The sequence below is a fragment of the Arachis ipaensis genome, chromosome B2 (assembly GCF_059453495.1).
Source record: "Arachis ipaensis isolate K30076 ecotype BB chromosome B2, ASM5945349v1, whole genome shotgun sequence".
Taxonomy (NCBI): Eukaryota; Viridiplantae; Streptophyta; class Magnoliopsida; order Fabales; family Fabaceae; genus Arachis; species Arachis ipaensis.
The window spans coordinates 98,555,302-98,580,367 of NC_142437.1; the positions used below are offsets into that span (position 1 = coordinate 98,555,302).

The following is a 25,066-nucleotide window of genomic DNA, read 5'->3' on the forward strand; positions in this document are numbered from 1 at the left end:
ACTCAGCTTTTGAGGAGGAAAGAACTTGGCTAAGAAAGCCTTGACCAGCTTATCCCAAGAGTTCAGGCTATCCTTAGGTTGAGAGTCTAACCATATTCTAGCTCTATCTCTTACAACAAAAGGGAAAAGCATGAGCCTGTAGACTTCAGGATCTACTCCATTAGTCTTAACAGTGTCACATATTTGCAAGAATTCAGTTAAGAACTGAAAGGGATCTTCAGATGGAAGTCCATGAAACTTGCAGTTTTGTTGCATCAGAGAAACTAATTGAGGTTTAAGCTCAAAATTGTTTGCTCCAATGGCAGGGATGGAGATGCTTCTTCCATGTAAATTGAAATTAGGTGCAGTAAAGTCACCAAGCATCCTCCTTGCATTATTATTATTTTCGGCTGCCATCTCCTCTTCCTGTTCGAAAATTCCTGTAAGGTTGTCTCTGGATTGTTGTATTTTAGCTTCTCTGAGTTTCCTCTTCAGAGTCCTTTCAGGTTCAGGATCTGCTTCAACAAGAATGTTCTTGTCCTTGCTCCTGCTCATATGAAAAAGAAGGGAACAGAAAATCATAATAGGGATCCTCTTTGCCTCAGTAGAGAGAGGTTCCTTTGTGTGAGTAGAAGAAGAAAAGAGTGTAATGTAAAGAAGAGAAGAGGAAAAACTCAAACACAAAGAGGGAGGTAGTGTTCGAATTTTTGGGTGAAAGAGAAGTGTTAGTAGATGAATAAATAAATAGAAGGAGATGAGAAGAAGAAGTTTTCGAAAATAAATTTTGAAAAAGAGTTAATGATTTTCGAAAATTAAGATAAAATTAAAATTAAAATTAAAAATTGAAACAATTAATTAATTAAAAAGAATTTTTGAAAAAGAGGGAGGTATTTTCGAAAATTAGAGAGGGATAGTTAGTTAGGTAGTTTTGAAAGAGATAAGAAACAAACAAAAAGTTAATTAGTTAGTTGAAACAAATTTTGAAAATCAAATTTTAAAAGATAAGAAGATAAGAAGTTAGAAAAGATATTTGAAAATCAAATTTTTGAAAAAGATAAAATTTTGAAAAAGATATGATAGAAAGATATGATTAAAATTAGTTTTGAAAAAGATTTGAATTTTAAAATCAAAATTAATGACTTGACTCACAAGTAATCACAAGATGTGATTCTAGAACTTAAAGTTTGAATCTTTCTTAACAAGCAAGTAACAAACTTGAAATTTTTGAATCAAAACATTAATTTTTGATGATATTTTCGAAAATATGATATAAAATTAAGAAAAAGATTTTTGAAAAATATTTTTAAAATTTTCGAAAATAAAATAAAAAAATGAAAAAGATATGATTTTTGAAAAAGATTTTGAAAAAGATAAGATTTTTAAATTGAAAATTTGATTTGACTCATAAGAAACAATTGAATTTTAAAAATTTTTGAAAAAGTCAATCCAAATTTTCGAAATTTATGAAAGAAAAAAGGAAAGATATTTTTTTATTTTTGAATTTTTTTATGATGAAAGAGAAAAACATGAAAAAGACTCAATGCATGAAAATTTTGGATCAAAACATGTGATGCATGCAAGAACACCATGAATGTCAAGATGAACACCAAGAACACTTTGAATGTCAAGGTGAACATCAAGAACTTATTTTTGAAAAATTTTCAAGAAAAGAAAATATGCAAGACACCAAACTTAGAAATTTTTCATGTATAGACACTATGAATGCAAAAATGCATATGAAAAACAAGAAAAGACACAAAACAAGAAAATATGAAGATTAAACAAGAAGACTGGCCAAGAACAACTTGAAGATCATGAAGAACACTATGAATGCATGAATTTTCGAAAAATGCATAAAAATTTTTAGAAAAAATGCAATTGACACCAAACTTAAAAATTGACTCAAGACTCAAACAAACAACATAAAAACTTTTTGATTTTTATGATTTTATAAATTTTTTTTTTTGGATTTTTGTATATTTTTATTTTTTAAAAAATTATTTGAAGAAGAAAAATAAAGATTTCAAAATTTTTAATATGAATTCCAGGAATTTTGTGCTCTTTAGTCTAAAGCTCCAATCTGAGGGTTAGACATGGCTTAATAGCCAGCCAAGCTTTAGTATGCTATTACATGCATTGAAGTGATTAGTTGAATCCTCAGTCCAAAGGAATTTGGACATGGCTTTACAGCCAGCCAGGATTCAACAAATCATCATGAAACATTAGAATTCATTCTTAAAAATTCTGAAATAATTTTTTAAAACAAAAGAAAAAATATATATATATTTTTTTTTTTCGAATATTAATTGGGAAAAACGAAAAAAGAAGAAAATATTTTTGAAAAATTTTTGAAAACTTTTTGAAAATAAAATAAGAAGAAAATTACCCAATCTGAGCAACACAATGAATCGTCAGTTGTCCAAACTCGAACAATCCCCAGCAACGGCGCCAAAAACTTGGTATGCAAAATTGTTACTCTGAGGTTGTAAAATTTGTTGTTCGTTCTCTCCCTGGCAATGGCGCCAATAACTGGTGCACAATACCATGGTCCAAACATAACTTCACAACTTCGCACAACTAACCAGCAAGTGCACTGGGTCGTCCAAGTAATAAAACCTTACGTGAGTAAGGGTCGATCCCACGGAGATTGTTGGTATGAAGCAAGCTATGGTTACCTTGTAAATCTCAGTCAGGCGGATATAAAATGGTTATAGTATTTTCGAAAATAATAATAAATAAATAGAAAATAAAGATAGAATTACTTATGTATATCATTGGTGAGAATTTCAGATAAGCGTATAGAGATGCTTTCGTTCCTCTGACTCTCTGCTTTTCCGCTGTCTTCATCCAATCAGTCTTACCCCTTTCCATGGCAAGCTTTCTGTAAGGGCATCACCGTTGTCAATGGCTACATCCCGTCCTCTCTTGTGAAAATGGTCCAAATGCTCTGTCACGGCATGGCTAATTATCTGGAGGTTCTCGATCATACTGGAATAGGATTCACCCTCCTTTTGCGTCTGTCACTACGCCCAGCACTCGCGAGTTTGAAGTTCGTCACAGCCATCCCTTCTCAGATCCTACTCGGAATACCACAGACAAGGTTTAGACTTTCCGGATCTCAGGAATGGCCATCCATGGGTTCTAACTTATACCACGAAGATTCTAATATCTCAAACTCGGTCCTCTGTATTAGATATCTAAGAGATACTCATTCTAGCTTGTTGCATGTAGAACGGAAGTGTTTGTCAGGCACGCGTTCATAAGTGAGAATGATGATGAGCGTCACATAATCATCACATTCATCATGTTCTTGGGTGCGAATGGATATCTTAGAAGCGGAATAAGTTGAATTGAATATAAAACAGTAGTACTTTGCATTAAATCATGAGGAACAGCAGAGCTCCACACCTTAATCTATGGAGTGTAAAAACTCTACCGTTGAAAATACATAAGTGATGAAGGTCTAGGCATGGCCGAATGGCCAGCCCCATGATCTAAGAACTAGATGTCCCAAGATATCTAATACAATAGTAAAAAGTCCTATTTATACTAAACTAGTTACTAGGGTTTACAGAAGTAAGTAATTGATGCATAAATCCACTTTCGGGGCCCACTTGGTGTGTGCTTGGGCTGAGCTTGAAGTTTACACGTGCAGAGGCTTCTTTTGGAGTTGAACGCCAAGTTGTAACGTGTTTTTGGCATTCAACTATGATTCGTGACGTGTTTCTGGCGTTTAACTCCAGACTGTAGCGTAGAACTGGCTTTCAACGCCTTTTTGCGTCATCTAAACTCGAGCAAAGTATGGACTATTATATATTGCTGAAAAGCCCTAGATGTCTACTTTCCAACGCCGTTGAGAGCGAGCCATTTGGAGTTTTGTAGCTCCATAAAATCTACTTTGAGTGCAGGGAGGTCAGAATCCAACAGCATCAGCAGTCCTTCTTCAACCTCAAAATCTGATTTTTGCTCAAGTCCTTCAATTTCAGCCAGAAAATACCTGAAATCACAGAAAAACACACAAACTCATAATAAAGTCCAAAAATGTGAATTTAACATAAAAACTAATAAAAACATCCCTAAAAGTAACTAGATCCTACTAAAATCATACTAAAAACAATGCCAAAAAGCGTAAAAATTATCCGCTCATCAGTACCACGCTCCTACCCGAGAGTACATCCCATGTTCCACATCCGGGTTGGGTTACTCGACCCGCCCATCCTCTAGGATCAGCTAGCTCATGAGCGCTTATGTGGTTTTGGCCCACATCACACATATTCTCTTTAGTGTGCTGATGTACGTTATTGGGCCCCTTACCCCTAGGAGCAGCATCTTCATCAGTTAAATGTAATCCCATAACCGTCGATCTAATTATAGGAGCTTCCGTTGCTTTTTTCAAATTTACCGAAATTCCCGTATGCCATTCATCCAGTTCTTCGAGGGAAATGACCCTTTTATCCATTTCCTGTTCGTCTGCCAGTGCCACCTGTGTCAATATCTCCGCTGCCATGTCCCACCCCATCTTTAATGGTATGCCAAACTCCAACTCTGTGCTGCATTCCACTCTACTTGCCTCTCCTATCTGCTTCACATTGTTCAAACTAGCCACCACGGTCACTTGGTGGTTCCCATAGCCAACTAAACTCTTCTTAAGATATCTGGTATTAGCGGCATCTTCTGTAACATGTTTCGCCTTATCATCAAGCTATCTCCGATGCTTAGCCTCTTCCACAAAGATCTCTTTACCCCGCAATCGTATTCGGTCCATCTCTTGTATTGCTTTCAATGCCCCTCCCTTCGTAGTATACCTTATGAAGGCAAACAAGTGGATCCGTCCATTCTTCTGTTTACACAACAAATATATGTCGTTTATCCGCCCTGTCCACTTAAACAAGTGAAACAACTCTTTCTTCGAACTATCTTCCGGTAAATTGTCCACAAAAATTGTAAATGATTCTTTTTTTTCAAACATTGATACTCTTCTCGATTCCAAATCCGTGGATCTTTTTCATTTTGTAAGTGCCTAACTCTATCCCACCCTATGTTTCCCCACCCACTCGCCCTCTCTCTCGTTCTCTCCTACTCTCAGGAGTACCTTAGATCCACAAAAATTACGGACAAATTTAAAAGATATGAACACCAAAAGACTATACTATTGTCTAAAGTTCGTTATGAGTGGATACATTTAAGGTCGTAAGATTTTAAAACAATCTGTAAATATAATTTTATACTTTTTAAAATAAATTTTCAATTGAAATTATATGGCCGAAAAGTTACAGATGAGGACTTAATAAAAAAACTTTTTCACATTCCATGTTTCTAACCTACTATTACAACAACAGTATTGTGAAAATGATTTTAAAAGATATTCTGATCTAATAGATTGTCTCCTATTGACAGAATAAAATAATAAACTATTAATAAAAAACTCATGAAATCCGTCCTAATAACAGTTGAAATCGTGGTCGTGGCCGTGGACATGAACATGACAAATGGAATAATAGGATTCCTACTCATAATCAAAAATGGAATAAACATGAGAAGCATGCTCCGAATAATTTTTTTTTTTGAAGTAAAGGAGCTCAACACACAAAGTGGAGCATTAAAGCAAACCAGTACAACACACGAACTAGGTAACAACATCAAACTACTCAACTTACATGACAACCCCTAGTCATCTTCGGCACTGCCATCAACAACCATAGGGTTCACCACCAAGCCATTCATCAGCGAATTCAAAAGATCTGTTCAGAATTTCTTCCACACAAGATGCTTGGGTTTTGAAAATTCTACAATTCCTTTCTAGCCAAATTGTCCATATAACAGCACAGAATCCAATGAACCACCGCTTCCTCTCATCCTTTCGTACTGACCCATTCGTCCAACTTAGAAAGTGCTCCTTTAATGAACCTGGCACTGCCCAAAGCCTTCCAAGAGCGAACAGCCAAGCACTCCACACCTGCCAAGTGAGCTCACACTCGATAAACAAATGAAACGCAGTCTCCTCAGACTTACCGCATAACACACACAAATTATCATGCTGTGCTATAACGCCTAATCTACGTAGTCTATCCTTGGTATTCACCCTGCTGACCAGCACAAACCAAGCAAACAGCTCGATCCTTGGAGGTACAAATCCTCTCCAAATAGCACTAGTGAAACCATAGGTTGTGATGTCCTCCGGGAGGACCTCTGCTTGCAACACCTGCACAAAGGAGTTAGTGGAGAAAATACCAGATTTATCAAATTTCCATACCACACTATGAAAGCTCCGAATAATAATTTACAAAATATGAAAAATTTGTGCCATGATGTGGATTCAAATGAATAATTTATAACTAAGAGACTAACTCCTAATTAACTCAGCTAAGTTATATTTATAACTAATTCTATTTATTTAAAATTTTAAAATATAGTTACAATTTAAGACATCTATAACAAATATATTTATAACAATAATATTTTTATATTTTTTAATATTATTTTTATTTTTAATATATTTAAAAAAAATATTATTCGATTTTCTGTTGTAATGAACGTAATATTTAAAATAATAATAGACTTTAGTAAAAGATATTAGTTAGATTTTTAGTATTATCTAAATTTTTTTATGTTTCAAAAAGATAATTTAGTATTTAGACAAAATATTAATTTCTTTAAAATTGTTGAGTGGTATCCATCTAATCGAATAATGCATCAACTTGGGTGGTCTCAATGCGCCTGAAAATCTTGTGGACCTCAAAGATAACCACAATAGAAATTTAAGGGGCCTAATTATGAAAATTGGATTGACATTCTTTCTAATCAGATTGAGGCTTGGGTCCATCAAGAAAAATTATTGATAGAGGAGGAGCTTATTACTTATGACTACGAACCTTCTATCATATATACGAATTACGAAGTGGCGTATCATCAACACGAGCCGCACAGTTTTTTTTACACACTTGCACGACCAAAGCCTTGATCAAATACTTGAACTATGGTAACATTTTAACTGTGTATCTAAACCAGCAGATTTTACTCGTGTTCTATCTGCATAATCAATAGAGAAAAGGATAAATTAGTCTCTAACTTTTTAACTTGTGGATATTTTTATCTTTAACCATTAGAAAATGCTTTTAAGTCCCTGACATCTCTAAAAATTAGATGGATCAGTCCTTCTGTCCATAAGTCACCGTCAGACCCAACGGAAAAGGCTGACCTAGCTCCCCCTCTGCTTACCTGGCTTAACGGCGTTCTCACATGGCACGTTAGTGGGATGGAGCTTTTGAAAAAGGGACACATAAGTCCCTGTCACTCAAAACGACGTCGTTTTGTGTGCTGCCCCTTATATACACTCTCATCCATTTTCTTGTGTACAATGCCTATTACACCCACAGAGCTTTTACAGAATTACATTAAACCCTAAAGAAGACCAAAGATCAAACCCAGAAATACTCTGTTTCTCCCTCCAAAAAAATCACCATCCAAACTGAGAAGGTTCCGGTGTGCATTTGCTGTCGAAGAGGGAGAACCATATACTCTGTTTCTCGTCTTCTTTATAGAGATTTCCTTCGTCATCAGTGATTCTTTCAGTTTTATTCCTTCTTTGTTGAGATGCCTGCTGATGAAAAAATCGAGTGTTTTTGTTCTCCGCTTTCAACAAATTCGCACGAGATCTTTGGGCCCATTTAATATCTTCTTGATAGAAGAGTTCGTCTAAGTCTGCCTGTGCCCTTTTCAAATTCAGAATTGTTTCTTCAATTTGTGAGTGAGATATAAGTTGTCATATGAGTTCTTGTTTTCCTTTATTTGTTTCAGAAGCTCCCCAAATTTCTCTTTTCTCCATTCTTGCAATGCTTTGCTGCACTTTTCTAGTTTCTCTTCAATCTGATCATAGTTCACAGTCCAACTTCTTTTGATAATCTCTTTGCATTCAGAGTCTCTAAGCCACATTCTTCGAATCTGAAAATATATGGCCTCTTCAAATTTAAGCTCTCCCCATGAACATCGATTAGGATTGGACAATGGTCTGATCTGTATCTTTGAAAATGCTTTACCACTTCTTCTAGGAATGCTTTCTTCCAATTTATTATTGCCACTGCTCTATCTAGCCTTTCTTGAATATTTGCTTCCCCAACCTGATTGTTAGACCAAGTGTAAGCATATCCTACAAAGCCTAAATCTAATAATTGATTCACTTGAAGAGATTCCCATTTACCTGAGTATAAGTCATTGGCAGCCCTCCAAGTTGCTCTTGTTTCAACAACAATAAGCTCACTCTTTTTTCTTTTAACCTACTAAAGAAGGTTGTTTTAGATGCCTTATTTACGAAAAGAAACTAGCTATAGGAATCAGATTCAGGATCCAACACTTCAAATCTATCTATAAAAAAAACATAAGAAGCAATACATGAATGTGAAGTGCCATTTTAAAACACCAGAACTATGGTTCATTAGTGTTTTACTTGACTTGTTGTCTCCCTAAAATTCTAAATCTAAATCACAAAAATGTCATGAACTAATATTTTTGCATTGAGAATATACCGAATGGAAGTGTTTAACATCCTCCTCAAAAATGTAAGCAGGAGTCAAGTCAGTCCCCCCCTAACCACCACTGCCTAGGTGCTCCGGGAGCATCTGTAGAATGCAACAGGGTTACACAGTCAGTAGCAACAAATTTATGCAGATACTTATTTGCAAGACAATAACCTTAGAAATTGGCATAAGTAAGATTTTGAGCTATATAACAGACAACAGTAGTAATAATGGTATGAGAAACAGCTCCGAAATAAGGATGGAAAATCATAATCTGCAAGGTTGGGGCAAATGGGTTCTTCGGATGCAAAACCTGAAAAAGGTTGATGTCATTTCCCATTCCATCTGAAATCGAAAAGAATTGAATGGGGGAAACACTTACGGAGCTGATTCCAGTGACGAAGAACGGGATAGGACCAGCCTTCTGGTCAGGAGAAGCGGCAGCTTTTGCAGCGCGTTAAGCTTCTGGTGGCATGATGTCGTAAACAACGGAGACATTAACTCCAGCCTTCTCCCAAATGGCCCCGTCCTGGAGAACCCTGCTGATGCCGCCACCGCCGCCGGGCTTGGACCAAACATCCTCCTTGAAGTTGGCCCCGCCGTCGGCGGCCTCAAGGGCGGTGCAGACGGGGTCCTAAGCTTCTCTAATCATCTTCTCGAAGCGGGCCCTTACAGAAGAGGAGGAGGAAGAAAAATGGCCATTTAGGGCCAAACGGAAAACGACATAGTTTTAGGGTTGAGGGACTTATTTATCCAATTTTTGAAACTATCCTGTTGACTCATTAGTCCACGTGTGTATCTATGACGCCAAGTCATCAGAACGGGAGCCACGTCAGACTTTTTCGTTGAGTCTGACGGAGGCATTTGGACGGAGGGACTCATCCATCTAATTTTTGTGAAGGTCAGGGATTTAAAAGTATTTTTCAATGGTCAGGGAAAAAATATCCCCGAGTTAAAAGGTCAGGGACTTATTTATCCCTTAACCTAATGGATATTTAATTTTATGCCATCTAACTACCATCACCATCAAAATAGATCTCAACAATATTTTTATACACAACATTCAAGAGCTTTCATAAATAGTGGCTACCTTCGAAGACATGTTACCAACGATTGATTAGATTTCATATTTGATGTTGTATGACAATCTGTTGTCATAAGGGCATTTGTTGGGAATAATACACCATTCCCCCTTGAGAAAATACCTTTCACAGAGAAATAAAATAGACACAATCACAACATAAGAATTTAACGTGAAAAACCCGAATTACTGGAGAAAAAAACCACGGCCGTTGTCAAATGACAACCAGAGAATATCACTATGTGAAAATTGTTACAACACATAGACTTCTTTCTCTCTAACACCGGCACCCCAGTACACCCACACTCTCAAAGCAAATATTTAGCTACACCTCACAACATTCTCTAATCAAGGAGTATAGAGGAAAAGAAAAGTCAGATACAAGCTTTAAGTGTTTCCGACTGGTGCAAAAAATATGGAGAACTTAGCCTCATATTTATAGCCTAGGTCACCCACTCCATTTGCTATCCTAAGCAATGTGGGACTAATTCAACCAAATCCTAACAATCTCCACCTTGATTGAAATAGTCACACATCTTCAACTTTCATAGTCAACACCGACAATTCTTTGCTGCCATTGTCTATACCGACAATCATAGTTCAGAGAACTATCATACTCCACCATGAAAGTATACTCACTTGGAATTAGACCACTCCAAGCATTTCGCCTTGGTACAGATCGAAACCTTGCTGAAAATTCATGGTGCAACTTCCAAATTGGCTTCTCCTAGAAGTTCTTCAGCCATCGACATAACTCCGCCACACACCTTGCATCTCAACACCAACCAATGCCCGTGTGCAATTGTGGACCCGATTGCCACAACTTATCCTTATCCATGGCAGTGCGGCAATACCATGAGGATACTTCTTATCTTCTAGAGAACATCATCTTTCATACCAGAGATCTTCTCCTTCAACGCCTTGTGCAAACCTGATTGTATCAACACATCCTTGACTTGTATTTGCCACAAGCCAAAATTAATTCTTCCATCAAATTTCTCTATTTCAAGCTTCACAGCACTTGAATATCCTGACATTGTTGCAACCGTATACTGGAATAGTATAACTCAACTGTAGACCGTACACTAGGAAGGGTCCCCAGGAAAGAGAGGTGGGTCACAACGGACACACTTAAATACCAAGTCTTTCCTTAGCCAGAACATTTCCAAACTGCACTCTCACAGTGTCACACTGCCTTCCAGCAACAACAACAGCAACCAAAGATCAACCTCAAGCCACAGGACAAAATTCTTTTCTGATGTGGAAGGTCAGACTAGGATGCAACCACAGAGCATACTAAGAATAAATCCCACCGAACCGAAGCTCTGATACCACATGTTGGGAATAATACACTATTCCCCCTTGAGAAAATACCTTTCACAGAGAAATAAAATAGACACAATCACAACACAAGAATTTAACGTGGAAAACCCCAATTACTGGAGAAAAAAACCACGGCCGTTGTCAAATGACAACCAGAGAATATCACTATGTGAAAATTGTTACAACACATAGACTTCTTTCTCTCTAACACTGGCACCCCAGTACACCCACACTCTCAAAGCAAATATTTAACTACACCTCACAACATTCTCTAATCAAGGAGTATAGAGGAAAAGAAAAGTCAGATACAAGTTTTAAGTGTTTCCGACTGGTGCAAAAAATATGGAGAACTTAGCCTCATATTTATAGCCTAGGCCACCCACTCCATTTGCTATCCTAAGCAATGTGGGACTAATTCAACCAAATCCTAACAGCATTCTCTTTGAGCCGCTCTAACTTTTGATTTCATTATAGAGAATGATCTTATAAAAGTCGATTAGATTTAGATTTTAATCGTAGCTTGCAAAACTTATTTGAGGACGACGATAATATTTACAAACTTTAAATATAGAAATACATTTTGGATATTTCATATTTTTTAATTATTGTTGAAATAAGTGAGTAATTTTAGATTTAATAAATATATAATTAAAAATATTGTATAAATAAAATTATAGAGGTTAAGTTATTAAAAATAACTTAATGTTAGTATTTTATATAGAGTATGTTCTTAATGTTAATAACTATTATGTATCCTTACTCTACATTAATGCTCACGAAAACGATCTTTAGGTGCAAAACACTGATTAACAATGATAAGTATGAATTTCCATATTTCCACTTTGTACATTCATTTACTAACCCACATACCATTCACGCTTCTCTATGCCATAAAAAACTTCAAGATTCTCTTTTTAGCAGACTGAATGTCGTATGCTAAATTGCTACTGCTACTTATCTATATGTACTCTTTAACATTAAAATTAAAAAAATTAACAAATACTAATATAAATTTTTATTTTAATAAAAGATCTAATTTTATCTTTTTATTAATTGAGAATTCCAATTTTTCAACAGTGAAGCATTACTTCCATGTGGTTTATAAAAAGGACTTGTGATTAGATCTGTCTATTTGTGCATATCTTATCGCTCCTTAGTTGTCAATTACAAATAAATTTCAAATTACATTATTTAACGAATAATTGTCTCTAATAAAGATCATTTGTCTTTTAAATTGATATATATATATATATATATATATATATATATTACTCGTATCCTTTTATTAAAAAGAACAAAAGAAAACAAAACAAGTATAATATTTGCATTTTTATTAATGGTAATACTTGAAAGAGAAAGGTTGGAAACTAACTCTTTCAAACCAACATTTAGCCAACTTTTCTACCGTCTCTCACTCTCTCTTTCCCTTCCTCTTTTGTTGGCTTGAATAAAAAATAAACTAAAAATAAAAATAAAAAGCGTTTTAAGCTAGGACACAATTTCAACATTACAGTTATATGGCCGTGACAAATCAAAGGGCATATTTATTTAATTATTTTTGCCATAACAAATTCCATTCTCTTTTACTCTTTTTCTCTCCCGTGTTTTAACCTTCCGATCATAACCTAATTCAAAATGACAACACTTCAAATCATGTAATATCAAGAACATAATGACTAAACTTGCACAAATCTTCAATACTCCCTTTCAAATACAGCAGCAGCTCCCATACCTGACCCTGAAATTGTGCACATTTCAATGATGTTAGTGTGTCACCAAGCAAGGACATGAAACCATCTTAAACTCACACAAGCATGTAGCAATAATTTGTTTGTTTTCTTCTCTTAGTTTGCATTTAAAATTGTGTAAATTGCATGGACCTAATTGCGGCTATAATCACCTCACATAACAGATTTCAGTGTTATTTACCTTTAAAATGTCTTGGGACAAATAGAAGACAAGCAATGAACTTCCAGAGACACATTGAAGTTCAAACACAAATATTGGAAAAGACATGTTTTATTCTGCTTCCTATCTTCACCAATCCAAAAACAACCTTTTTCAAGAGATAAATAAATATGCTGTCTAATTTACCACACTGCCTCTGTTTGGAACAAAGACAGGCATAAGATATGAACATTCTTTCAACCAACAAATATATAACCATTCCTGTACCTCTCTACTTGACAGCTCAAACGTTTTATGACATGTAGCAGCTATACATAAGCTAGACTAACAAAGTGCAACACAGCAACAGCATACAACAGCCGCTTTCAAATTTGACCATTTCGCCAAATGTACCTTGAATGAATTTCCACAACTAACCTACCATCATTAATGATATAGTTCTCATCGAAAACGAATTTTCTGTTCAGGTGACTTGAAACAATAGAACTGATCTATATGTTTATATTTTTTCTCCTAAGTGGTCAACAGGTTCTCTAGCATTTGAGTTGAAGAAAGAAAGCCAATAGAAGAACTCACCTATGCACATTGAGATTACACCAAATCGATTGCCACGACGCTTCATCTCATTCAATAGAGTTGCAACACAGCGTGCACCTGGCACAAAATGGTAGCATGAGTAAACACGCCAATTCCAAGAATATCAAAGACAGCATCAGCTGACAAATGTTCAATAAATTTAACCTATCGACTGTAAATTTGAGGAGGCTTCTATAAAAGTATCTCATTGTTACCTGTAGCGCCCAAAGGATGACCTAGAGCAATAGCACCACCATTTACATTGACCTTGTTACGATCAAGTCCCAATTTCTTGCAGGAATAAACAAACTGAGATGCAAATGCCTGCGTAACATTATATTTCTCAGTATACGATTCATTAACATTGAATTGCTTAAATGTAAAAGAAATAGTTCTTCTAGGTTAGCATTTTCAACTGGTAAAACCAGTACCTCATTGATTTCAAACAAGTCAATGTCACGAAGTTCAAGACCAGCAGATTTCACTGCAGCTGGAATAGCAAATGCCGGGCCAACTCCCATAACAGCAGGGTCTACTCCAACAGCAGCAAAACTCCTACAATAATTGAATATAGGATGCTAAGAAAATTAAATACAATTATACTCATTTGTGAAATGAATACTTCAAGTAACCTATCTAGTAGACATCTTTGGAATTAAATGAGCAGAATCAAATTAAGAGCTTAAAATGCTGCTTCTATATATTAATGTGGAATTCAGATATTATAAAACCTGCACTATAGGGAAACAATATATGCTGAACTGTTTCAAGATCCTCATATTTGACTTGTAATACCACTAATAACAAAATTACTTGTTCTGCGTGATTATTGTGTACCTGAAGGTTCCAATAATCGGAAGCCCCTTTTGCACGGCTACTCTTCTCTTCATGAGGAGAACTGCTGCGGCACCATCACTAACTTGGCTAGCATTACCTGAAATTAAAAATAAGAACTGAGAACAAAAATGTGAAAAGAAATTTAAACTGTAACAAACTTAACATTAACAGATTTCTTCAGCACCTGCTGTTGTTGAACCATCTTTCTGGAATGCAGGCTTTAGCTTTGCTAGATCCATCAAATTTGAGTTAGGCCGGATACCATCATCAGCCGAAACTATAATTTTCTTCTCCTCTCCGGTTTTTGGATCCACAATCTACAGAAAAAACCATTAATAGTTTAGTACAATAGTACTATAACATTTCAAAATCTGCAATGAAGCTTACATTGGAAGTTGGCACTTACCTTGGTAGAAACTGGTATAATTTCATCTTTGAATTTACCAGATTCTCTTGCAGCTGCAGCACGCTTGTGAGACTCAACCTAATTACGGAAATTAAAGGTGTTTGTACATTAAGTTAATCTTCTGAAAGATTCTAAGCATATTAAATACAGTTCTCATACTCACAGCTGCCTCATCTTGCTCCTGCCTTGTCACGCCATAACGCTTTGCAACATTCTCAGAAGTGATTCCCATTGGAAGAAGACAATCACGGGCTTGTTTAAATGTGTCTAGCTGTTAGAACAATAAAAAAGAAAATAAAAAACTGAATAAACTATGTTTCAAAGGGCAAACAAAATATGAATTTGAAAAACACAACTCCACTATACCTTTGGGTTGCCAGTGCGAATCGTTGAAATGTTATCCTGTGACATACTCTCCAATCCAGCTCCGATGCCTGTGTCAATCACAGGACAATTAGGCCGTAAACCGAAAAAACCATCACATTCATTTCATACAGTCTGGATTCATTCTTACCAATATCATAAACCCCGGCTCTTATATAAGTGGCAACATCAGCAACAGCTTGAAGTCCTGATGAACATTGTCTATTCACTGTTCGAAGAGGTACCACCTCTGATTGAAAATCGAACGGAATGAGTCATATATCGGAAATTAAACTAAAATACTTACTAAATTCAAGCATTAGTTAAATCACATAGAAGTCAACTACATTCAGTGAAGTCAGTAAGAAACTTCATATGAATCATCATCCTTTTCCATCAGTTCTTATGGCTAAGCTAAAACTAACACAATCAGTTCTCAGAAACATACCGGGGAAACCTGCATAAAAGGCTGCCATTCTGCACTCAATTGCTCTCTCTGATCCGGGTCCGAGTACTGTACCAACTACTATATCTCCTACTTCAATTGGGTCAACATTTGTTTTCTCTATTACAGCCTACATGGAAACCACAAATAAGAACTTATATCAAACCAAAAGTACTACCAAACAAGAAATGAATCTCGAGATCATTTTGAACCAAACCATTTCGAGATAGATAATTTCAATTCATTAACCATTATAAATGTTCACTAAGGGTACGTTTGGTTGGGGACAAAAAAATGATGGAATTTTTCATGGATAAGTTCCATGTATAGTTTTACACACAAAATTCATCCATGAAAATGTACACCCAATTTTTACATCCAGGCAACAACCAAACATACCCCTAAATTGTTTTCATTTTCCTACTCGAAAATGTTTGTTTCATTATTTTCCTTATTTGAAAAGATTCTAGGTTTCACCTTCAAAACTGAGGCAAGTAGATCATCCGGAAGGGTATCCTTGAAGCCGCCACGCTTTGCTTTGCAAATGGCAGTTCGGTATGCACTGGCATTCAAGTGAAACTCAAGTCAAAAAGTTTAACAATCCCATCAATAAAATTATTATATCAGGAGTGAAAAATACAAAAAAGATTGGGATTCATAATTCTTACGCTACAATCACCACATCATCATCTCTAGGTACACCTGGTTGCCCAAAAGCATAATTCCCAGCAGCACATATTGAAGCCTAACATGAAAAAATGGGTATGGGAGTTATGTTAGTTAACTATATATTACTATGAAAATATGAACAATATACACATATAGTTTAATTCAAATTACATTTTTAAAATTTTAAGATCAAATATGCTTTCTCAGACAGAAACAAATAACCAAAAATTCAAAAATCATTCATTACATGCAAAAGACACAACGCTAAACAAAATAAAATATTGAAGTGAAAGAATTATATATTCATTTAGACATAAGCTTACAGTGAGATCAGTTGATTGATTGTGTTGAATTGAAAACGATGAGTTCGTGGAACTGGGTTGAAGATGTTCAAGCAGCACCTTCTGCCTTTGAATAGCTTTCTCCATTCTTCACTATTTTTTTTTTTTTTTGCTTTTTCTTCCTTTTTTTTTGGCCTCTGTTCTGTGTTAATGAATAATGAATAATGAGGTTGAACAAAGAGAAGTTAGGAAAAGGAAACAATTTATATTAGTAAGAAATTACAAAAAAGGGAGAAAAAGCAAGGAAAGTGACTAATCAATTTCTCTCAACAAACGTATCCAATTTCCGAACAATAAAATAAAATAAAAGAAACATGCAGAAAGAACATTGACTCGCTTGAGGTCGTCCACCTCCCCAACTTGGCACTATAAGTTCTGTTCACACTTCTTTGGGGTAAATAAAGAATAATAAATAAAATAAAAAATCACACGTTTTGCACGAAAAGGATTGTCCCTTCTTATAGGATCTCTTTCCTACCAAATACTCCGTCTAATTTATGTCTAACTGATCATTAATTTTTTTTTTAAGTTTATTAAATAAAATAGGTTTTTTCAACATATGGTTCATTTTTTTCTATATTATAAATCTTTGTGTGATATTCAGTGATATTGCGTTTTTTTAATTTTACTATGTACAAAACGTCAACAATGTATTGTATGTTAATTATTTTTTTAATTGACGCAAAAAAAAATGTCAGTAATGTTTTGTTTAAAAATTAAAAGCATATTTTTAAAATATTTTTCGGTAAAAACGTCGTTGATGTACTGCAAAAAAAAGTAAAAACGTGAATGATATTTTGTAAAAATGGCTGCGATATTTTGTGCTAAGAGGAATAAAAAAATATAAAATTAACTATAAAAAAAGTGTTAGATTGTGCTAAAACGTAAAAATAGAGTATAAGAGTTTTGTTCTACATAAAAATAGAGTAAGAGTTTTGTTTTAGAGAATATTCTCAATTTAGAGAGTCAAAAACGTTTGTGAATGAGTGTGATGAGTGTATAAAATAGAGGGTTATATTAGTTTAAAAATATACTACAATAATTAGATTTACCTCCTACATATGAAGACATAAGCTTTTTATGTAAAAATTTATGTATTATTGTTGATTTGTTATTTCTCTTTTAATAACATATAAAAGATTTAAGAGTATATTTTTTCAAAGTGTAGATCATCAAAGACAAAAGAAAGTTATAAATATTTTGTACAAAGAACATGTACTAGTATTTGATAGTTTCGACCAATTTCAAATAATGCATGTGACTGATAAAACTAATGTACAAAAGATATTTTTTATCTATCATCAATAACAAAGATCAAACATTAATAATAATCAACTATTTAATACATAAATAATCTTATTTTTGAAAATAATTATTTTAAATAATACTAACACTAAGTCACTAACAATAATTAATTTACTAGAACTAACCTTAAGAGTAACACACACCTATACTAATGCCCGTACTACTACTAACAATTAATTAACTTACTATTAACAACAAAATTAACAACAAAACCTTACACTATTTTTTAAAAAATGTTTTCACACTTTCAGTGAAAATAAAAAAATAAAAGCAATAACCAACGCATACAAGTATTTTACCTGAATGATTTTAGGGTTAATACTCAAATTCGTCCCTAAAAGATCACGCGATCTTCATTTTCATCCTCGAATGATTTTTTTAATCAAATTATTCCCTTAAAGATAAAATGTAAGTCAAATTAGTCCTTCTGTCAGTGATATTGCGTTTTTTTAATTTTACTATGTACAAAACGTCAACAATGTATTGTATGTTAATTATTTTTTTAATTGACGCAAAAAAGAATCTCAGTGATATTTTGTTTGAAGGCATAGTTTTAAAATATTTTTCAGTAAAAACGTTGTTAACGTACTGCAAAAAAAAGTAAAAACATAAATGACGTTTTGTAAAAATGGCAGCGATATTTTGTGCTAAAAGAAATAAAAAAATATAAAATTAATTATAAAAAAAATGTTAGATTGTGCTAAAACGTAAAAATAGAGTATGAGAATTTTGTGCTACATAGAAATAGAGTAATGAGAGTTTTGTTCTACAAAATATTCTCAATTTAGAGAATGAAAAAAGTTTGTGAGTGAGTGTGATAAGTGTATAAAATGGAGGGTTATATTCGTTTAAAAATATACTACAATGATTAGATTTTACCTCCTACATATAAAGGCATAAGCTTTTTATGTAAAAATCCATGTATTATTGTTGATTTATTGTTCCTCTTTTAATAACATATAAAAAATTTAAAAGTATATTTTTTTAAAGTGTAGATCATCAAAGGCAAAAGAAAATCATAAATATTTTGTACAGATAGTATGTACTAGTATTTAATAGTTTCGGTCAATTTCAAATAATGCATGTGACTGAATAAACTAGTGTACAAAGAATATTTTTTATCTATCACCAATAATAAAGATCAAACATTAATAATAATCAACTATTTAATACATAAATAATCTTATTTTTGAAAAGAATTATTTTAAATAACACTAATACTAAGTCACTAACAATAATTAATTTACTAGAACTAACCCTAACACTAACACACACCTATACTAATGCCCTAACAATTAATTAACTTACTATTAACAACAAAATTAACAACAAAACCTTACACTATTTTTTAAAAAATGTTTTCACACTTTCAGTAAAAAAAATAAAAATAAAAACAATAACTAACGCATACAAGTATTTATCTGAATGGCTTTGGTTAGTTGTAGTGACTGATGAGTATGGTGCTGCCATTTTATTTATTTTTGGCAAATTTATTTGTTTTGGTGGGATAAAAATAACAATAATAGAAGAGAGTCGTTTTGTAGAGTTAAAAAGAGAAGAAGAAGAAATGAAAAAGAGAATATAGTTGTTAGGGTGAAAAAATTTCACACTAAAAAGAGAGAATCCGTCAATCACGTGTTAGCCATGCACAGAAAATATCATTGACGTTTTGTGCAAATTGACGTTTTATGCAAAATGTCGCCGACGTTTTGTCGAAGACGATAATGACGTGGATGAAAAAACAGCAATGACGTTTTTCTGTAGTTATCAAAAATTTTCACAACGGCATTAAACACAATTTTTTGGCTATTTTAATAGATTACACTAATTTCGATCCAATATTAATAAAAGAAAAAATCTCCCAACATATCTGTCAGTTTTATATATATATATATATATATATATATATATATATATATATACACGCATTTCAGCATATGTGAAAATTTTTTGTTTTATTTTCCATACTAGGTTAAATATAATTAATAATAAAACATTTGTATTATTTCTTTTGTTTTAATTAATTGCCTAGTTTGAAAATAAAGTGAATTTGGGTTTGACGTGAAATTTAAATATCTTTAGGTGAGAGTTCTGATTTATTTGTCGAAACGATTGTTTATCCGATGTACTCATATAGACTGCAGTGAGATATCTACAAGGGACTCTAATATCTGAATCAGCAAAGGTTTTAAGCAGATTTTATATGAGATTAGATTTTAAAAAAATATTCTAGTATTGAAATATTTACCATAGAATAGACTTAGTTATTTCTTAAAGATGACTTGGTTATTCCTTTAGGTAGCATTTGTTTTTAAAAATTGGAATTGAGACTAAAAGACTGGGATTCATTACTATATTTGGTGGTTAAATATTAGAATTAAAATATCAGTCTCAAGACATAAAATTTCAATCTCTTTAATATTTTTAAAAAGTGGAGATATAAGAGACTAAAATTTTAATAATATTTTTTTTTCAAAAATATTCTTATTTAAATTTTCAAATTCCAAATCTATCCCTTAATCTCCATATTTATATTAAATTAAATATAATACTAAGACATAACTCAATTTAGTATATTTTATATTAAATATAATACAAAGACTTAATTTAATTTCTGTCTTTTCATCTCAATCTCTCTTCCATATATAATCTTAAAAGAGTAAAAATTACCCCATATTAGAATTAGTTATCCACTAAGGTGATAATCGAAATAGCAAAAAAACATTCAACTTGCTCTCCAGGTTGAATATAAACTATAAATACCCATATACAAGTAAGTCTAACATATGTGAATAAGACCAGCCATACGTATTAGTTTTGCTACTATTGGAGCAACTTTTCCTAACCCAATCTCATGTAAGACTCGTTCCTTAATGAAATTGTAGGTTAGACTCATATTAATACCCCAGGTATAAGAAAAAGTATAAGAAATCAATTCTCTAATCAGCCAATTTGAATAATTCAATTAATTATAATAATTTTAATTTATTAATTTAAACCATTCTCATTAATGATTATTTTAAAAAAAATTAGATTTATAATTAACGGTCTAATTGAAACATGATTCACGGACCTATTAGGACTCTTCTTTTCACATATTAAGTATGTTATTGTGCTTGATTCATTCTGCCGACGTTCTCAACAACGTGAATACCAAATCCCACCTCCCCTGTGTTACGTTGTTCCTGCCACCTTTTGCGTTACTGTTAATGATCGGGGTTCTATTGTTGTTCATTACTTGATTATGTTCCGCTGCAAAAATCAGCATGCCGCGTGACCACCGAATGTCCACCTCCGCCGTGCTCCGCCGTTCTTGCCGCCATTAGCGTTATCGTTTGTCATCGGGATGCCATTGTTGTTCATTGCTTAATCACCTTCTGCTGCAAGGACCACCACGCAGCTGCATCTTTGACCGAAGTTGTTCGTGGTGGTTAGAGAGTTCTTCCCGCCGAGCTGTTGTACACAAAGAAGTCGATGTTGCAGTGTACGACTTCCGATAGAAAGCATTCGTCCATGGAGCAATCAATTTTGGGATGTGGATTGAATAGCCCGTTGGTTGATGCGAGTGATAATAATTCAATGGAAGGTAATGAACATTTGAGTGTGAAGTTGCAATTCAATTTGTTTTCAAGGTATGATGTGGGAGAAAGAAGATGCTGTTTCAATTTTTTTTTTTTTCAATACAAGTGGATTGTATTTGGTTAATCTGGTGTGAATGTTTTTTTTTTTTTTTTTGGATACTAAGTGGATGTTTTTTCTCCATTTAATTAGATGTTTCTGTAATGGTATGTTGTTATTTGAGTGTCTAATGAGGAGGTTTTTCTGTAACTCTTACTAATGAATGCTTTTTTTTTTGTTTTATTTTAGTTAATGCGTTTTTTTATTTTTTATTTAGGATTTGGAAGATTTTTTTTATTAGTTTTGGATGATTTTTTTTTATGTTTTGTATGTTTTTTTCTTTAGGATTTGGATGATTCTTTTTCTTATGTTTTGTTTGTTTTTTTCTTAGGATTTATTTGAATGATTCTTTATCTTATATTTTGGAATTTTTTCTAGAATTTGGACATTTTTTTAGAAAAAAAAATTAAAATTTACGTAATAAATGGTAAAAGATAAATTAGAGTAAGAAGAGATAATTAATAATCATTAATTTTATATCTTTTAAAAATTAAAATTTAAATAATTATTAATTAATAATAATTAATTAGTATGAAATACAATTCAAAAATTTTTGTTGACTTATTATTGACTATGCTATTGTTGATTCTCTAGCGAAATTGCATATATAAATACTATCTATTTTAGTAAATTAATGTAACAAATTTTTTAGTCACCCCTTATTAGAATATAATCCAATGACCTTCTATAATAATGCCAAGCTACTAAAAGAGAATAAGTAGATCAATATTTACACCGAGGAATTAATCAATTAATTCAAGGATAATTTTATAATTTTTGTAACTTCAATATATTTCAATCATTTTTTTAATCCAAGTAAAGAGAAGTGGTCAGTTGATTAAAAATGAAGAGATTTCAATTTATTTATGATTTATAAAACAAAATGTTTTAATTAACATACAATAATTATAAATGTTACATCAATTTTTATCTTTTTTAGTTAAATACATAATGTTCTTACCAGCTTGAGCCGAGGTATAAGTCGTCCTTCTGGTAAGGTCGGCAAACTCCTAAGGCGCGATCCAAACTTCGTCGGCCGAAGAAGAGTGGGAAAGGTGGGTACCTGCAAAGGCACTCCGATGCTCAAGTCAATAAGAGAATATGTATGAAGACTTTTTCTTAGAGAGATTGCATACCTCTTTTGTTCCTGTCTCTTGCTTTTTATATTTGTTCGGATAGGGATGACTGTTTTATCTAGATCATAACGTCTGGGAGAACATTAATCATATGTCCGACGTTATGTAAATAAATGCCGATCATTTCGAATGCTCGGCTATTATTGTGGGTGCGTTACCGAGCTATAATTCGTAACCGATCTTACTGGTCATATCACAGCCCCCAAGCTTAGCCTGGCCTTGAGGAGACGGGTTGAGCTTTTTGACGAGTTATAGCTCGGTGTATGGAGCCCCCAGGTCAACGTGGCTCGCTCAGTAATACTTTTTATAAATAGAGAAGTGTGAAGTTAATATGAAACGGTTTGTTTCATTGGTTCTTGCGCGTAGTCATTATTATGACTGGGTTCAACTTCTCAAGTTGTTCCATAACCGTTCTAAGTGGGTTTAGGTCAACGGTGTAGATTAATTCATGGAACTGAAAAGTTTATTTAATTAGTGGCTTAGGATGAAGGTTGGTTCCTTTGCTATTCTGTTTAAGTGGGGAGCATCAGGTTTTCATAGAAGCATGAGTACCAAAGGTTAGTTAACCTTCTTTTCCTCTAATGCTTCTAATCTTTCACTGAGAATGGGTGATAAAAAGAAAAAATTGTTACCTCAAGTTGAAAACAATGAGGATTATAGCTGGGTTGAGAGAGACGTTCACATACGGGGTTCATTGTTTTCTGATATTGAGAGTGTCAATAGGGTGAATCTGGGTAGGATAGTTAGGGCTGGGTTTCGGGTGGAACTGCTGCCATGCAGTCGTTCTGATCGTGTTTTTCATAGAAAAAATGATTTTCAAAGTTTTTATATGTATAGTTGTGTCATGGAGGAGTTGCGAGTGAAGCTTCTTTTTACTGGTTTTGAATGTAATGTGTTGAAACAAATGAATTGCGCTCCCTCTCAAATACACCCAAATGGCTGGGCTTTTATTAGGTGTTTTCAAGCTTTGATGGATTTTCTTGAAATTGAAGCGGATTTAGAACTGTTTTTCAGCTTATTTCAAGCTAAAGGGGTATGGAAAGGTCTGAATAGTACACCGGGCTTTTCTGTTTTCAAGCTTTATAAATCGTCTTTTAAAGATTTCAAAGAAATGTTTTTGAAAGTAAAATCGGCTGATGAGGAATTCCCATTTTACATTGACGAGCATCTGGGGGAAAAATTTCCCATGTACTGGTGTTGTCACCCGCAACACATACTGGGTCCCGAGTTCATAAACAGTCGAAATGAATGTATAATTTCGTTTCTGATAGAGATGGTTGATAAGGGTGGTTTAATTTCGGTTTCTGATCTGCTTCCTTGGGAAGAAGATAAAAGCTCTGTTATAAAATATTTCGGTAAGACGTTGAAAAGACTGTTTGTTGGTTTTAACATTTTTTGATGAACTGACCAAGTAATGCTTTAATGTTGCAGCTGTCAATTTTCCCGGGGTAACTGCATCTAGTCTGAGGTCCCGATTTAAGACCAAAAACTTTGAGGGATCATCGTCTAATCAAGACAAGGCTGATGGAGGTGCCGAAGTTAATCAGCCCCCGCCGAGGAAGAAGGCGATTGTTTTTAAAAAGAGGAAGTCAGAGTTAGCTTTGCCAGATGATGTACAAGGTAAGGACGAAAGCGTTCAGCTGGAAGACTTATCAAACTTTTTGATAAAGCAGGAGAGGTTACACCTATTTGAAGAGGAAGGGGAGAGTTCGTCAGTTTGGAACAAGAAGTTTCCCTTCAACATTGTGGCCGATGAAGTCGTTCAGACTGTGACAGATATTAGGCGAGTGGAGGAGGCTGGGGATATAGGGGTTGATCAGTTTCTACAGGTTTCTTTTTCTGTTTCTCCTTTCTTCTCTTTTTTTTTATTTAAAAAATATGTTTGAGGGCTGAACACTGAACTGTGAATATTAGGTACTGGGTTTTCGGCTAGCTAGCATTGGGCAGAGTCAGGAGAAAAAACATAGGAAGTCGATTGGTGAGGCTTCCCTAGTTGCTAAGTTAAAGGAGCAACTTTTACTGAAGGAAACGAATGTAAGTGATTTGAAGAAAAGGTTATCTGAGGTTGAGACTGAGTTGAAAGCGGAAAAAGAATGCCATGAAGAGATTTCTGGTTTGCTGAAGAAAAAAGAAAATGACTTGACGAGTTTGAGTGATCAAGTTATCGAGGTGTCGGCGAAGATGAAAGAGCTTGAGAGTCGTAAGGAAGGGGATATTTTGGATGCTTTTGCTGAGGGGTTTCAGCGAGCTGTTAATCAAGAAAGGTTTCTATTTCCGGATGAAGATTTTTCAGCTATGGATCCTGGCAAGATAATTCGGGATGGTAAACTCATCGATGACGAGGAGACTGGTGAGGAGGGAGATGATAATTTGGTTGAGTGATATTTTCTTTGTGTAGCTTTAGTAGCTTGCTTTTTGTTGCATATCTGAAGGGTTTAACTGTTCAAAGCGGGAATTTGGTTTATTTTGCTGAACATTAGTATTTTGTACTTAAGTACTTATTTGT

At 33.9% G+C, this 25,066-nt stretch overlaps 1 protein-coding gene and 1 pseudogene across 1 annotated transcript; both read right to left on the reverse strand.

Moving 5' to 3' along the window:
- Window positions 1–5,831: 5,831 nt before the first annotated feature.
- On the reverse strand, window positions 5,832–9,219 carry LOC110269260 (coproporphyrinogen-III oxidase 2, chloroplastic-like; annotated as a pseudogene).
- Window positions 9,220–12,195: 2,976 nt separating this feature from the next.
- LOC107625546 (3-ketoacyl CoA thiolase 1, peroxisomal) lies at window positions 12,196–16,780 on the reverse strand. Its single transcript, XM_016328208.3, has 14 exons — window positions 16,424–16,780; window positions 16,100–16,176; window positions 15,909–15,993; window positions 15,435–15,561; window positions 15,138–15,236; window positions 14,990–15,057; window positions 14,787–14,894; window positions 14,624–14,701; window positions 14,402–14,534; window positions 14,218–14,314; window positions 13,812–13,935; window positions 13,596–13,704; window positions 13,381–13,458; window positions 12,196–12,634 (listed from the first exon to the last, which is right to left on the reverse strand). The coding sequence occupies exons 1-14, from the start codon at window positions 16,526–16,528 to the stop codon at window positions 12,591–12,593; spliced, it is 1,332 nt and encodes a 443-aa protein (XP_016183694.1). The 5' UTR covers window positions 16,529–16,780; the 3' UTR covers window positions 12,196–12,590.
- Between the last annotated feature and the right edge of the window lie 8,286 nt (window positions 16,781–25,066).